The 15,112-nt window shown below is 45.1% G+C and overlaps 1 protein-coding gene across 1 annotated transcript in view; it reads right to left on the bottom strand.

Moving 5' to 3' along the window:
* Positions 1-5,503: 5,503 nt before the first annotated feature.
* GOLGA5 (golgin A5) overlaps positions 5,504-15,112 on the bottom strand; it is a 137,455-nt gene continuing 127,846 nt past the window's right edge. Inside the window, exon 13 of the mRNA XM_086937695.1 lies at positions 5,504-6,244. Coding sequence (XP_086793821.1) covers positions 6,164-6,244 — 81 coding nt within the window. The 3' untranslated portion in view covers positions 5,504-6,163. The remainder of the gene's footprint in view (positions 6,245-15,112) is intronic.

The raw sequence follows: 15,112 nt of genomic DNA, 5'->3' as shown, positions 1-15,112 counted from the left end.
GTGAGGAAGATAACAAAGATGGATAGTTACGGTTGCAGGTACTGGCCATGCTTGAGAAATTCTCAGCTAGAGCAGCAGATCTGTTCTTTATTGAGAATAGATTCCACGAAGCAGCCTTCTGGGGATACATGGCTCCAAATATGCCAAAAGGTTAGTCCAAAAATGCAGACAATGGCCACTACTGAGTGGGAAAATGTGGATGTATCAGGCTACATCCACAATCGTAGCTGCTGGAGGAGGCATTTGTAATATTGAAAAGCCCCATCCGTAAAAGATCAGAACATCAGGTATAAGAAATTTAAGTCTGAATTCAATGGGAAAGGTTTCATAAATCAAAAAGTTTAATCAGGTCAAAAGGGGCTGAAGAGATCAGCTGAAAATATAGGCTGGACTGCTGCGGCTAAGCTTGAAAATTCAAAAACATTTCTAACAAATGTGTAGGGAACCATGCAGTTAAAGATTGCAACAAACTCTAGAGAGACCCACATAGGGACACAGGTATAGGTGAGAGTGGAGTCCAGCACAACACCCTTGCCCATTAGGCTCCCAGTGCTTTGAGTCTTGCTGAATCAATGTCACAGTCAAGATAGAAATTGTAGGTAAAAGGTACAGAGAAGGTTTCAGAATCACTTACACTTCGAAGATCAGCAATAACGTGAACCCAGCGAGCCAGCTCCCAAATACAGTGGAGGTGAAGGTTGAAAAGGAAATGCACAGAGAGGGGAGATCAAGGCCCATTCGAAGAATCCTATTCCTTAATTTCATCATCTCCTTTTGAGTGTGGTGCCAAAAAAGAAGCAGGGTCAGCTCCATAGGCGCTGGAGTGCAGAGGGTGAATGAGCATGAAGATGCCTTTACATTATGTGCATCTCGTCACATTTGCTGTTTGTCCTAAGACAAAAGTCAAGTTTCAGGCTATATATTCTGGCAGGCTGATGCTGCTTATTCGGAAACTGGAGTGTACTTTTATTTCTCTGACTGCCAAGTGAAAGGATTTTGTAAAAGTGATCTAAGTGACAATCCTGGGAAGGTACAGAAAACGAAAGCAAAGCCTGAGGCATGTGTTTTTTTCTGCCACAACATTTCAATATCGGGAAATGAACTACACCCCTATTTCAAATTATATCAGCAATTTGCAAAGGACAAATGAAGCACTTTTTTGCAATTCTGGAGTATCTTGGAAAAAAGATTTAAATAGGATCAAAAGAAATCAAGATACTTTTCTTGGTGATGTGCAAGTGATGTTAGCTAAAACCCGATTTCCACTCAAATGTTTTTTTTACGCTATATATTTTTACCAGTACATCTGCATGTCTATGCAAACTTCGTAGCCATTGAAAGGAAAATGTGCATTCTGTAAATGGCAGTGTGCAAACTCACTCATGCAAAAATACACCACCCGTTACATAATACACTGTTGCAACTCTCCTGCTGAATGGGCGTGGCACACTTGTTTTTTGTATGATACTTGGATCTTTCACAATCCCACTGACCTCAGGGATATAACTTTAATGCCAGCACTCCCACTCTAAATATTGCTCCAGCACCACTGGTCAGCTCCATAAGTTTCATACCTATCCTTTGCTGGAAGCGACTCAGGCATCAACTGGATTACCTGGTAATACTGCTCATGTGCTATGGATCGGCTGAAGCTGCAATAGAGAGGTATGGAAGAGTTGATGCCGAAGTCCAATATAAATAGACTCCGACAAGTGGGCTCAGCCAGCTTCTGTTTGCAAGGTTTCTAGTTTATTGATAAAATGTATTTCGACAAGCGTATGCTTATGTGATGGGCTGTTCAATCTCCGGCATATTTGAGATGTACAGTGCATTCATGGATTGAGCTTTGCACAAATAGCACCCGAAGGGCAGTAAACTGCACTACCTCAATGACTTCTTATTTGAGGAGTAGGAAGGAGTGAAAAATGAAACATTTCAATTCTCAATGAATTCTTAAGCTTCCGCCTGATGGAGGCAGAGACAGTGGGTCCAGGTATGAGTCTCACATGGAGAAGAACTGACAAATATACAGTGGTTAGAGTGTGCTGGCCAGTGGCATAGTAAGGGTGGAAAGTGTCCTACTGCAAAAAAGGAAAATGCCTACCCTTGCCTACTGTTCAGGTAGTACAATACAGCCATATTTGGGGTTTGTGGCACCTTCAGGCTCAGGGCCCTGGTGCCACTGTAACTGCTGCATTGATAGCTATGCCCCTGCTAGCTCTCAGGCCAAGGTGATCGCATTTGAAGAGGTGGTATCTGGAATGGTAGAATCCAAGAAAGGGAAAATAAAGGAACTCCCAGTGATTGGGGGGAAATTAATTTTGCAACCCAAGTTATTACCTCAGGAAGGCCTTTAGCCCTTGGACAGGACATCTTCAGACCAGGAATTGTGAAAAAGCACAAACGTGAGATTGTGGTTGAGGATTAAGGAAAATATGGCAAAGTGCAAATTTTGCGACAAATTCAATGGGACATGGATCTGGATAGAAGTTTGGGTAACTGCAAACTGATTGCTTCAGTGTAATAGATAGCAATGCTTTGTTTGGGGGCAAGTGACTGAAATCCAGATGGCATTAGGGGATACTACAAACTTCACCCTCCTGGAGTTTTTTTTCTCATTCTTCGCGGTCTACATTTGGGATGGGAGGCCTGGTGAACAAGGTCACAATATGGTCCAATTACTAACTGTACAGCTGTCAGCTGATCAACAGTGGAACATCTGTCAGTTCAACCTGGATTTATTGAGATAACTGGTCAAAATTGGATTCAAGCTCACTATGAATTGTGAGGCAGACATATTACACGGCTGAGAATGTAATGGCTGATTCCATTCACATTTTCAATCACAGTGATTCAGGAAATTGGGGCCTAATGCAGATCTGGAGATAATGCCAAGAGTAGGATGGCGGGATGGTCAGTTTACAGTTTACATGCCTAGACACCTTCTTACAGGTTTCCAGTGAAAGGGGCCTGGAGGGGGATACAGATTGACATTGAGAGTTGAAATATTTACAGACTGGGTTTAATGTAGTAAAAAGCGCCGATCCCAGACACAAGATCAAGATTGAGACAAGGACACATTTTGCTCAACTGGTAAGTTTGGGACTGCCACAACAAGCAACTATCAGAGGTTGTCTATCAATGGGTTGGGTAGATTAGGTTTTCCTCAGGTTGCGAAGCTGCTCATTCATTTCAAGGTCTACAGGAGGTGTGGCATTCATATATCTGAATTTGAAACTATGCTTCTTCATGCACCATTTGTGGCATCCTTTTTGGGTTTTATAGTGGTTCAACTGGTATCCCCTTCAATTTGTGACAATAGCCAAGGGGCCAGCCTTGGGTAGATAAAAACATGCCTAAGATTTTTAACTGTAAAGTTAAGGAATTCAAAGTCTGACCAAGGCACACATAGCAAATTGGTTAGATTGACAGGCTTGAGTGACGAATCTGTTGCCTACTTGAAAATTAGCTCCGGGGGAGCACTGCCCTATAACTGTACAAAGATGTGTCACCTGTCAGACATTATCCGCTCTAGGCATTCATGAGGTTAGCTTTGGATAAACTTGACCTGGAGACCAATAGTTTTGGGACACATTCTTTCTATATTTGGACAGCTTCCATAGTAGCCCTGGAAGGCTTGCAGGGATTGGAAATTATGAAAACTGAGAGATAGGATTGCCAGTTTTGTCACATATCTTGATAGGTGGCTTAGTGAGCAACTGCGCACCTGGGAAACCGGATGAAATAGATACATTTCCCCCGAATGTTTTGTTTTGTCGAACCTTGACATATTAATAATTCACCTGGGTGGGAATGATATTACCATGTTGGGAAGGTGACAGGCACTCAGGGTTATGAAGAAATACTTGAGAGCAGTGACCATGTTAATAGAGTATATAAAACGTATATGGCCCAAAAGCAAACCAAAACAAAGGGGCCAATTTAATTTTTGAAGCTCCATCTACGGTATCCCAGTGGTCCGCCCACCCGATTTATATGCGGGCAGACCATTGGTTTGGCTATAGCAGTGACCACCCAGTCAACGCTGTAGCCAATCTTTTCCGATGGCCTGATGGAGTAAGGGCCAGTGGGCCCAATTAGGATGTGTGGACATATAGGTGATTTTTACTGTCCGTCACCGCCAGGCAAAGTCCTGGCAGCAAGGGACAATATAAAACAAAAAAAGCCCCCCCTCGCCATGGAAGAGGATTTCCATGGCAAGGGATGCATTATCTTTTTTATTTTCAACAAGAAATTACTTCTTCAGGATTTTCTTTCTGAAAATAAAAAAGAAATCAGTTTGATGCAAAGCTCCATCATGATGACAGAGCCCTACACCAAACTGTGAAGAACATTGGCAGGAACCACCTTGATAGCGGTTCCTGGCAATAATTTAGAAATGACCGCCAGATTGAAGAAAATTAAATCGGCGCCCGAGTTGGTGGAGTGCAATATTACATCCAAATGCAGAGAGGTTTAAGAAGAATTTGAATATACTGACTGGACAATTATGTAGGAACAAGGGCTTTTCGGTGTAAGACGTGGAATGATCAGTTTGCTTTGCCTGGGTAAATACTCAGTAGGATGGGCTCATTTGTTAGAGTTAGGCACTAATTTGTTCCTTAGATCAAAGGAGGGGAGAAACTCGGGTGCACACCCACTGCAGCAGCGTGGTGGAACAGTTCTATTTGATGAAGAAACATAAAGAAGCAACAGAGAAGAAACGTGGAGAGAGTCCCACTTGCTCAGTAAATAACGATTACATTAGCTATCTGTAGCACATAGTACATGTGAGTAGACAAAATAGTAGTATATGGCACCATCCTAAAGACAAGGAATAATTACATAAGTATATCATAAATGTGTACAAATATAAAATAACCTCTTTTCTGGGGTGGGAATTGTCCCTCAAAGCACGGAGTGCAAGGACTGTAAGGAGGAAGAGCATGAAATGGTAATGAAGTGATTTGGAAAATGAGGTTGTGCAAATGTAGCCACCATTAAAGGATGGTAACGTACATCATATACAATTAAATCACCCACGAATAATTCCATACTATCTGCAAATGGCAGCTAGCGCCCGGTCTCCCCTCTACATAGTTCCTCCCACCGTAAAAATGTTTTAGGGCATTTATCTGGGGGGTCCACATTTAAGGAGCTGAAAATGAAAGTGGGATGGTGGCAAGATGTATCCTGCATATTGCCTCTTTTTTTGGTCTCCATGAAATTGTATGGATACCTCGCAATTCTACTGTGGAAAAGATTTCAGGTCTTGGCATCTTGATAGCATATTTTAAAGATATTAATCGTATCACTTTATAATTGGCGCATATTTTTCACATAATCTCTTCATTGCCTTAGTCTCCATTTTGTCACTTTCATGTCAATCAAATAGCTAAAAATCTACTTTTTTTTCGTTCCCTTCAGAATCTCACTGGGTACTACAGTGATGTTAGTCAGTACGTTCATTACTTATTGATGTAAGCAGAAATACTGGCTTCTAAATAGGATATATTTTATTCACTTAGAAAAGAACATATATATATTTACAGATAAAAACTAACAAGTGCAAAAGCAGACCAGATAGGAACTAAACCGCCATTTTTAATTTACATATTAAGTACATTTTGTTTTCCTGATTAATGCCCCATCCAATAATTTACACAGTACAGTGAGACAGTTCGTCCTACGCGGGTCAACAGAGGGTTAAACTAGGGTCTTGGAAGGTGAAAATGAGTCAGTCGTGGGATCTGTGCCTTTATTTTGGACGTGAATCCAAGACGTTGTGTATTATTGGGGAAATAATGGTGGGAGGAAAATGTGACACTTCTGAAGAGTGAAGATGTAGCTGTCAACCAAAGCCACTACTTACTGCAATCACAATGCCTCACACACTTTACTCCATGTACCTGTAAGGCTGCACTTCTGTTTTCTTTGGCAGCTTGAGGAACTCTTAATAAAACTAAGGATCCTTAGATATAAATAATGTTCGCCAATATAAAGCCCCGAGCAAATGTCCATGATCAATACAGTCGTTAGTGATTTAAAACGATGTTTGCCTCGTTAGGTACCCGCAGAAGGGCAATTTCATTTAAAATGTGTATATGCCACCTGGCCTAAAAAGTGCTTGAGTCTCCAGTAACAGAACTGCAGAGGGGCTTCTTTATCTCCCGATTGGGCGATCGTGGTGCATTTCCGGGGTGTATGTGAGAAGAACGATCATGACCCAGAGGTGAAGCAGAGCCTGGTAAAAGAAAAGACATGGGGTGTTAAATAGCACATTTCAGATCATTAACAGAATAACTCACTGAATCCTTGCAAAAGAGACTACATGTATGAATGAATTATTTAGGTGTGCTGACTGTAACCTGAAGGAATAGTGTCCTTCCAATGACTGCACAACATGCAGGATGCAGACAGGAACCTCAGATCAGAAGGGTGTCTTAGTGGCCGAGAGGTGGGGCAGGAGAGTGAAGTGAACCCCAAACTGACCACACCAGGAGAACCAGTCGTTATCCTGATCTAAAGGTGTGCACATTCAATCTGGATGTGGTCAGAGGCAGCACAGACAAAATGACATAGATCTACATATCTACACCCACTTCATTAATTAATCCAATTTTAGGTCGAACCGTGGAGCATTTTGAAGTCAGTATCCTAACTTTACCTAACTCAAATATTTGGATTCTGGTCTGATGTCAAGACTCAGTCTCCCAGCTTTCAATGACTACTTAACATTTTACGTTTCTTACTTCTCACTGTATGTTTGCAGGTTTTCGATTATTGCACTTATATACCTTACCTTATACGTAAATTCTAAAGATAGTAGAAAACAAATACATAGGCACGGTCACTTTATTGTAGTGGGTTTCATCTGATTAAACAGAACGCATAAAATAATCATCCACACCCTTAGATACACTATTGGAAGCAGAGTAAACGCGAAGGAATCCATAGTCTCTTTCAAGCCTTCTACCTCTTCTGAAATATGAGTTTGCGGTCGAAAAACATTGTTTTCTGTGATTTTGGTTTAAAGACTATAACCCAGATTTCCTGAATGTACATGGGGCATGCCAGCCCCTCCAGGAAGCAAAGGAATTCGCCAAGAACTCTCCTTTTTGCATGGCAGTGAAGGCACAGCCCTACCAGCAAATGAAAACGTAGATGAGGCGGATGTGCTTTTTTAGGTCAAAGCCTATAAGTTGTCGTGTTGCAAAGATATATTGGAGAAATGTCGGAAGCTTACCAAGGAATGCATTCTGCACATTGCTCACCATTGGCTTTGTGTTTTATCCCTCACATCTACTTGATTTCTATTATCTTTGTTTTAACTTGTCCATCTTGTCTTTGCCCCCCATGCCCCTCCCCTCCCCCATGGAGCATCGTCTGTTTACCACTACTCTAACTGGCTACTTCTATTCCTGTGTAATTGCTTGCATTTTGGGACTCTTTTTTTTCTCTTGCGTAAAGCGCTCCTTGAGGTTGCATGTGTTTTCCAGCTGTGTTTCTGGTGTGTATCGCTGCCTCCAGCACTCCACTGTATTTTCTTTCCCGTGTTCTGCTCTCCCCACCCTCTGTTGCTCTTTTCTTTCCTACTTTCTCGCAACCCGCCATAGCCACTTGCTTTCCCCGGCCCTCAATGCCACTGTGCTTTTGCCTCTGCCCCGTCACCCTTCATAACTGTTGTGCATTTGCCCCTGCAGCTCGCTACCTGTGAATACGGTCTCTCCCGTGTCCTTTTCTCGCCCCAGCTGCACACCACGTTCTCTCGCACTAGCGTCCTTCTCCCTAGCCTGACCTCTGTCTGTTTTACTTTGTCCACATCCTGCTCCCCACCCCAACCCACATGTGTTCCCGCACAGCTAGAAAACCTTGACTCCCAGAGAAGCTGACTTTACAACCACAGGGGAAGTCTATGTAACCCAAACAGAACCTGAGCATACTTGAATACTGACATATAGGGGTCCTCTGCAGGGATGGATCCGCCTAACCGGTTACAGCGCAATGTTTTGCGCAATAAGTTGATTTGAATGACCCAGACTTGGACTTCTTACTGTATGTTCATGCACAAGAATAATGTGTCTTTGGGACAGTGTAATGTTAAAAAAAGTGAAGCTTTAGCTTGTGCTGTTTAATTCAATTGACTGGTTCAATAATAATTACCTGTATTATTGTTGACTGACTGCCTGTAAGGCTGACAGATCCGTCCAAGAGAAGCAGTGGGTATTCGGGTCTGCTTCGCCAGTAAGCATATGACCTGCACAACGTTTGGATTAACTTTGCCAGGGAACAAAGTGCCACAGTGCACTAAAAGCCCCAGCAGCTACACTCACTACTAGGGATGCCATATTGGAGATGACACCTTTGACTTTCTTTCACTGAGGTGCATCACTGCCCATCTGATGCACAAAATCAGCTTCCCTCTTGCAGTTTAAAGACACTGCAGAGTGAGTGTTTCAGAGGAGCTATGTGATCATTTCTTACAGCTCCACACGTTTCAGATTTAACTCTATGGGGCCCATAGTTTTACAACATCAACATTTGTAGGCCTCACCTATGAAGGTGCTTTTAGCTGTGTGTAGGAAAAAGCCTAAAGTGGAACACAATGCTTTAAGCTAGAGTACAAAAGTGGGGACAGGAGTTTCTAAATGATGCCTGGCCTGAATTATTGAGCGCCTGACTTAAAACATGTGAACTACTACCCTGTGCTTTACACAGCATGCTGTCTGACCAACATTTAGGTAGCTCTTTGTGAGATGTCTGTTATTGCATCCATACACATCACACAATCCCTGAAACAAGTCATAAGTACTGGCTTTGTGAGTGCTTGTTAGCAGTTTGATATAAATGAGTAACAGTGATTTTGTTGTACAGAATTATAATTGGTAATTTCAAATGATAGTTACATATGTGACTATCACTATTTGCACCCTTGAGAGTCGATAGGAATTGGATGAGCATGCAATCTGAACACTGTTATGGTCTACTGACTTACACTGCCTTCAGCCACAGCGCCAGAGCTCTCAATTGTGCCCAATTATGATCACCCCCCCACACAACCAGAACTCACACAAGCAGCTAAACGTGCCACAGCTCACATCTACCATACCAATATTGGAAAACCCAATAGCTCAGCCTTTTGGAGCAGTGATGATCGGCTTTGCCAATACTTAGTATAGTCAATCCCGATTACAATACAAAATTGCACTTAAGTAAAGATAGTTTATAAATGTTCACAAAATCAAGGTATTTATGTAAAATATGCAATGCACAATGCAACACAGTAACATATTCCTAAAACCATTGGCAAAGGCGAGACCTAGTATCATCCTCATTGTTTTTAAAGGGTAAAGCCATAGGTGACTTACAGCACTGAGGATAGTTACAGAGCTGATGGAGTGACTACAAAGACTTCAATAAAGACAAGACTGGCGGGGAGTGGCTAGCGGCCAACGAGAATGGCCGCCGCCTAACGGAGCTCGTATTCCCCACATCCCTATTCAGACATATCCGACGCCATCCACCGCAAAAAATTGCCTGAAAGTCTCTTGTTTCCTTCCATACCTCCACCCCGGAAGACTGACTGGTCCGCAGGGCGTACAAGGATTCTAATCCCCCTTTTGCAACGACTCCGACCGGAGCAGTAATGGCGGCTCCCTGACGGCGATCGAGGGAGGGGCGACCTCTCTGGAGTGGAGGAGCTTGTAGCCGACAGACCCCAGTGGAAGCCCGGCGGAGACATGTGTAGAGAGGTTGCGCTGGATTTACCTTGATGCGGAGGAGCAGCACTTCCTTTGTGGCAGCCGCTTGAGGTGCACAGCGCTGGTGAGTGCTGGGGAGGCATAGCTGCAACTGGAGGCCTTGAGGAAACGATCCGGACACGACCACGTGCAAGGCAGTCGACGCGAGATAGATAGCCACGGGGGCGGAGGCGCCACACTGTAGAGTCTTCCCGGGTGCTGCGGGAGATTGAGGAGCAGTCCGGGGGCTCGGCGGGAGTCCCCGACCTCCAGGACATGACGACAAGAGGAGGCACGGCGGCCTAACGAAGACAGTGGGCGGAGCTACACCACAAACTGAGGCCCCGGCTTTGTGGCCTACCGCGACTCCTGCTAATCGGTGAGGTGCGGGTAGCCAGAGAAGAGTGAATGTGGTGGTGCAGGGGGCACTGAGTAAGGGGCGCCCAGGAGAAGGAAAGCACGCTGTAGATTGCCTAGTAGTGTTGGCTGGCAGAGTATACAGGTGCAAACGACCACATCTGCTGCCCAGGGTGCCTGAACTCAAAGAACTGCTGGGCCTGTATGGTCTCATGGGGGGCCTGAGACAAGGAATGGCATATACTGGCGAAGGAGAGCTTGAGGCGGAAGGTGAATAGCCCCGACGGCTCCCCACATCTGGACTGATTTGGCGCAGTGAATTGTCCCCAACTCCTATGGGGCCAAAGTACAGATAACGCTTGTGTGACATCGTCGAAGTTGCAGTGGGGTGCAGTGTTTCTTGAAACTTCCCCAACTAAACATACACAGGCAGCTGCTACGCAAGTGGAAGCAGGGGCTTTAGGATCATTCTGAACCCGGGCAGCCTGGCGGAAAGAGGTGCTGAAAGCTCCAGCCCAGAGGGAGATACTGTATAGGAGTGCCACGATCGGAGTGAGGAGACGATTTCCAAAGTCAGTTGGCACAGTCACATGCACCAGATGGCCGAAAATTACGACAAGCGCAGAAGCCCAGCATGGACAATCTGTGCATTGGGACCGCAGTGGCCAGACAGCGACTGTAAGAGGGATCCCCACGAGTTTGGCTCCTCTCGCCAGTGATCGGCAGCTCACCCATCGGAGCTATCTTGTGTTCTCCCCAAAGGGGCTATATAAGGGTGTACAGCCATGGCGACAGGTGGGAAGGGACCTAAGGCGAATGCCCAAAAGCAACTGGCCAAATTCGCATGGTCTAAAGTGGGAGAAAAAGGTGCCTTGCCACACTCGGAGAAAGATGGAGGGGCGGCGGCCCCTAAACAAGGACCGGAGCCCACCCTACATGATGTAATGGCGGCTTTTAACAGAGTCTGTGCCTCGGTGTACACGGTTACAGTGGAGGTCTCTCTAATCAGGGCGGATTTCTGGAAAATGGACAATAAAGTCAAGGAGCTCAAGATAGTCACTAGCGCCCTACAGACGGACACGTCGTAACTTCAGACGCAGATGCTTGAAATACAGAAGAAGCAGGAAAGGATGGCACAGCAGCTCGATGATTACGAAGGCAGGGCCCGCCGCAACAACATTCATATCTTAGGGGTTTCCGAGAGAACGGAGGGGCCGGCAGCAGACCTATATATAGAGTACCTCATCACGAAGCACCTGAAGCCTAAGACTCTGTCCAGCTACTTCTCCATTAAAAGAGCACACAGAGTACCAGGAGGTAGACCAAAGCTGGGTGCGCCCCCAAGACCTCTGATTGCTCGAGTGTTCAACTATCGCGATAGAGACATTATCTTGCAGACGGCGACATTCAATCCTCCGCTGAAAATAGATAACTACGAGGTGGCCTTCTTCCCTGACTTCACAGCTAAAGTTCAAGCCCAGCGTCGCAGCTTGCAGGCGGTGAAAAGGGAACTCCGAGACCGGTAGGTGAAATACCCAATGCTCTTTCCTGCAAGGCTTAGGGTTGAGTCGGTTGGCAAATCGTGGGTTTTTGACTCACCAAAGGCAGTCTGGGACTGGATGGAAGGCTGGAGCCCAGTGGGAAGCCAAAGAAGAGGACGCTCCAAAAGGACTGATCAGAGCGGAGGTAACAGAGAGAACGATGTAACAAACGGCCTAGTGGAGGAGGACGCTCGGTCGAAGGAGCAGGAGTGAGGACTCTTGGCTTTACTCATGGAGAGCCGGCGCCTAACTGAAAGCACAAGTAGGAGAGGAATGGGTGGGAGTCCGATATACCCATCAGGTGCGTGACTTACTATGATGGATCTGATGTACGGTTAAGACTGGTGGGTTTAAATGATGTGATCTGAACGGGACTATAGAATACGGACAGTGGATGGCTACAATACAAGTGAATTGTGATGTGAACAGGCGGGGATGGAGTTAAGTACCCCGTGCTTCTTCAGCATTTCAGGGGGGGAGAGAGAGGCACTCTGCCAAGTTTGGGAGTGGGTAGTTCTAAAACCACGGGCAGGGGGCGTGGGTAGTTTTGACTCCACGGGTGGGGGGCAGGGGGTTGGGGTAAGAGGGGGGCTTGAAGGTTCACTGTCAGGATTGGGGGGAGGTGAATGGTTGAAGGTTCATTGTTTAATTGTGCAGCTGGGACATGCAATGCTAGACAGGATGCTGGGACGTTCACTATTTGATAGGATGTTTCAATTTCTCTAGCTGTCCTCACTGACCTGTTCAATTGTTGTGCCTTTTGCTACCTGGGATGGGGGGATAGAGATAGGACACTTTCTGTACTGACGTGGAATGTTAATGGGATGGGAGACAAGATTAAGAGGGGGATTGTGCAGCAATATCTGAAACGGCACTCTCCGGATGTGGTACTGCCTCAGGAAACTCATCTAATGGGGCAGAAGACTAAGGCCCTCAATTGATGGGGATATAAGCTCTTGGTCCACGCTGATTACACTTCCGGGTCTAGGGGAATGGCGGTTCTGGTAAAAAGGTCCGTACCACTCGTGGTCCATAAAGTGTGGGCGGACTTGGCAGGGAGATTTGCTGGTGTGGAGGCCCAATGGGATGGTAGAGGGCTTGATATCATTTCTATTTATCTGCCGCCTGCTCTGGGAAAGTCGGCCTTTGAGGACCTGGGTGGGAGGCTGACGGGAGATAAAGAAAACCCCGCTATCTGTAGAGGAATCCAAGCCACTTACTGCCTTACTCGCGGCTCCCCGCTCGAAACCTAAACTCTAGGCTGCCGTCTACCCCGGAAGAAGCCAAAGGACTTCCTGCTCACCGCTATATGTTGCTGCTGAACGGTGGAAAGGGATGACATGCAGGATCAACGTCAGGGCACGCCCAGATAACTCTTAAAGCGGTACGTGCTAAGTATCACCAAAATGAAACTTTCACTCGGGGTTCGAAACCCCTGGTCCCAAATGGAGAAACGTTAAAAAAATAAAAAAAAAATAAACGTAAATAGCGCATAATGGCGCCGCAATTTGGCACAAATACAAAGGGGAAGGCCATGAAACTAAACGTAAAAATTATTGTGTTGTTGAGCTTCTATCTAACACGGGGCATGAAGCACTCTCATGTTAACTTGGAACGCCGCCTGTGATAGAGGGAAAACAGCTACCAGAATAGATTGCCATCCCGCCTCTGTGAAGAAGTCAAAACTGCAATTAAACAGTGGCGTTATATCGACAGCCTGGTATTGTTGTTAAAATTTACGGAGCTGTTATCAGATGGGAAGTAACAATACACGTATAGGATGTGTTGGCTACAGTGAAGTGCCCTATTAAGTAGTCCTGAATAGTACAGGTGCCGGTAAAAATGCTCAAAACGGTGCAGATAAAAGGTTGAGTATATGTTAATATATAGCATCGAATTAACTGCGATGTTTACTTTGGAATGACATCCAAAAGATACTGGCTGAGGGATGAAAAAACCTTACCGCCTTGATAAGGAATGGGAGTAAGAAAGCAACATTGAATATTAACTCAATAGCCTGGTATTACTGAACTGTTGCTGGTGGAAGTGTCCAAGTCCACACAATAGTGTGCGATGGCTTTTATGGAGAGCCCATTTATGAGGAAAACCCAGGGTAAATGTAGGCTAATACGTAATGCTGCCCCAGGGGATTTCATTGTTTTCATCGTGAATGGTATGTAGCCATCTGATGTGTTTTTTGTAGATCCCTGCATATAAAGGGTGTTACCGTAATCCAGCTTGCTTGTGACAAGGGCGTAATTGACAGTTTTCCAGGTGCTCATTGGAAGCCATTTGTAAATCTTCCTCAGCATCTTCAGGTTATGGAAGGATGAAGTGGTCACGTCATGGACTTGGGCAGTCATGTAGAGTTTGCTGTTGATGATGGTCTCAAGGTTTTTGGTGTGGGTGGTTGGCAGTCCTAGCTCTGTTGGCCACAAGGTGTAGTCCCATGCTGTCATGTAGTGTTGGGACTGAAGGGGTCAGAAAGTGTACAAGATGGATTAGAGGTTTTAAGTGCAGATAATTAATGGAGTTGAAGAAGTGAGCTTCAAGATGTATATCTTGGCAGAGGTATTGTAAGGTAGAGAAGGAGGACAGGTGTGATGCCCTTCAAAGGATGGAGAGAGCAGTCTTGAGGATTGCAGTTTTAGAAGAGAAGTACAAGACAACGTCTGATATAGAGGAGAGGAGACTGAGTAAGGTATGCACAGAGGTAGGAAGAGAAGGAAGTTAATGGTGTGGGCAATTTGTTTAAGATATTAAAGTAAAGAAGAGAAAGTAGGCAGACTTACCTGTGTTCAGTACTGTTATAAAGTGGATCAGGGCTGATCTGTAATCATCCAAAAGCTTTATATTGGTATTTCTGTGCCATTTGCGGAGGAGCACACACATTTTAGTCAAAGAAAATGGAGGTTGGCATTGATCCAGTGCTGTGGAAGAATTGGGGCAAGGCAGTGACTGGGATAGAGGCGCTAGAGGATACTGGGAACTGAATACCATTCTTAGTGTATCTTTTAATTTGTCAAAGAAGGTACGGTGAAGAAGTGGCTTGAAGTTGTTGTGGATTTGGCATAGAAACGAGGAAGCAGCATTAGAGGGTGTTTCCTGTAGTGATCCTGATATTTTTGGGGGTAGCAGTGAGGGAGGGATAGTGGCAGATGTCTGTAGAATAGTGCCGTCATAGAGATTGCTGAATGGGTGGGACTTTTGCCATGAGAATTAGATAAGTAGTTTATAATGTGTATAAATGGAGCTAGAGTAGCGAGTTTGTTATTTGAGAGGAACTGCTTGAATAGGGAAGATTGTTTGGATCAAGACGGATTGCCAAGAATGATGAGAGGTGTGAGGGGTTATAGAGAATGAATGCTGGTATCCAGGTCATCCAAGAAGGAGACTATAGATGCAAGTGTGGGTTAAATAGCAATGGTATGGGCACCGAAAGATGAGATGGCTTTTACAGAATGCTTGTCAAAA

This window comes from Lissotriton vulgaris, chromosome 9, assembly GCF_964263255.1.
Source record: "Lissotriton vulgaris chromosome 9, aLisVul1.2, whole genome shotgun sequence".
NCBI lineage: Eukaryota > Metazoa > Chordata > Amphibia > Caudata > Salamandridae > Lissotriton > Lissotriton vulgaris.
The sequence above is the reverse complement of the archived record's forward strand: the minus strand, read 5'-3'. Positions and strand labels throughout refer to the sequence as shown.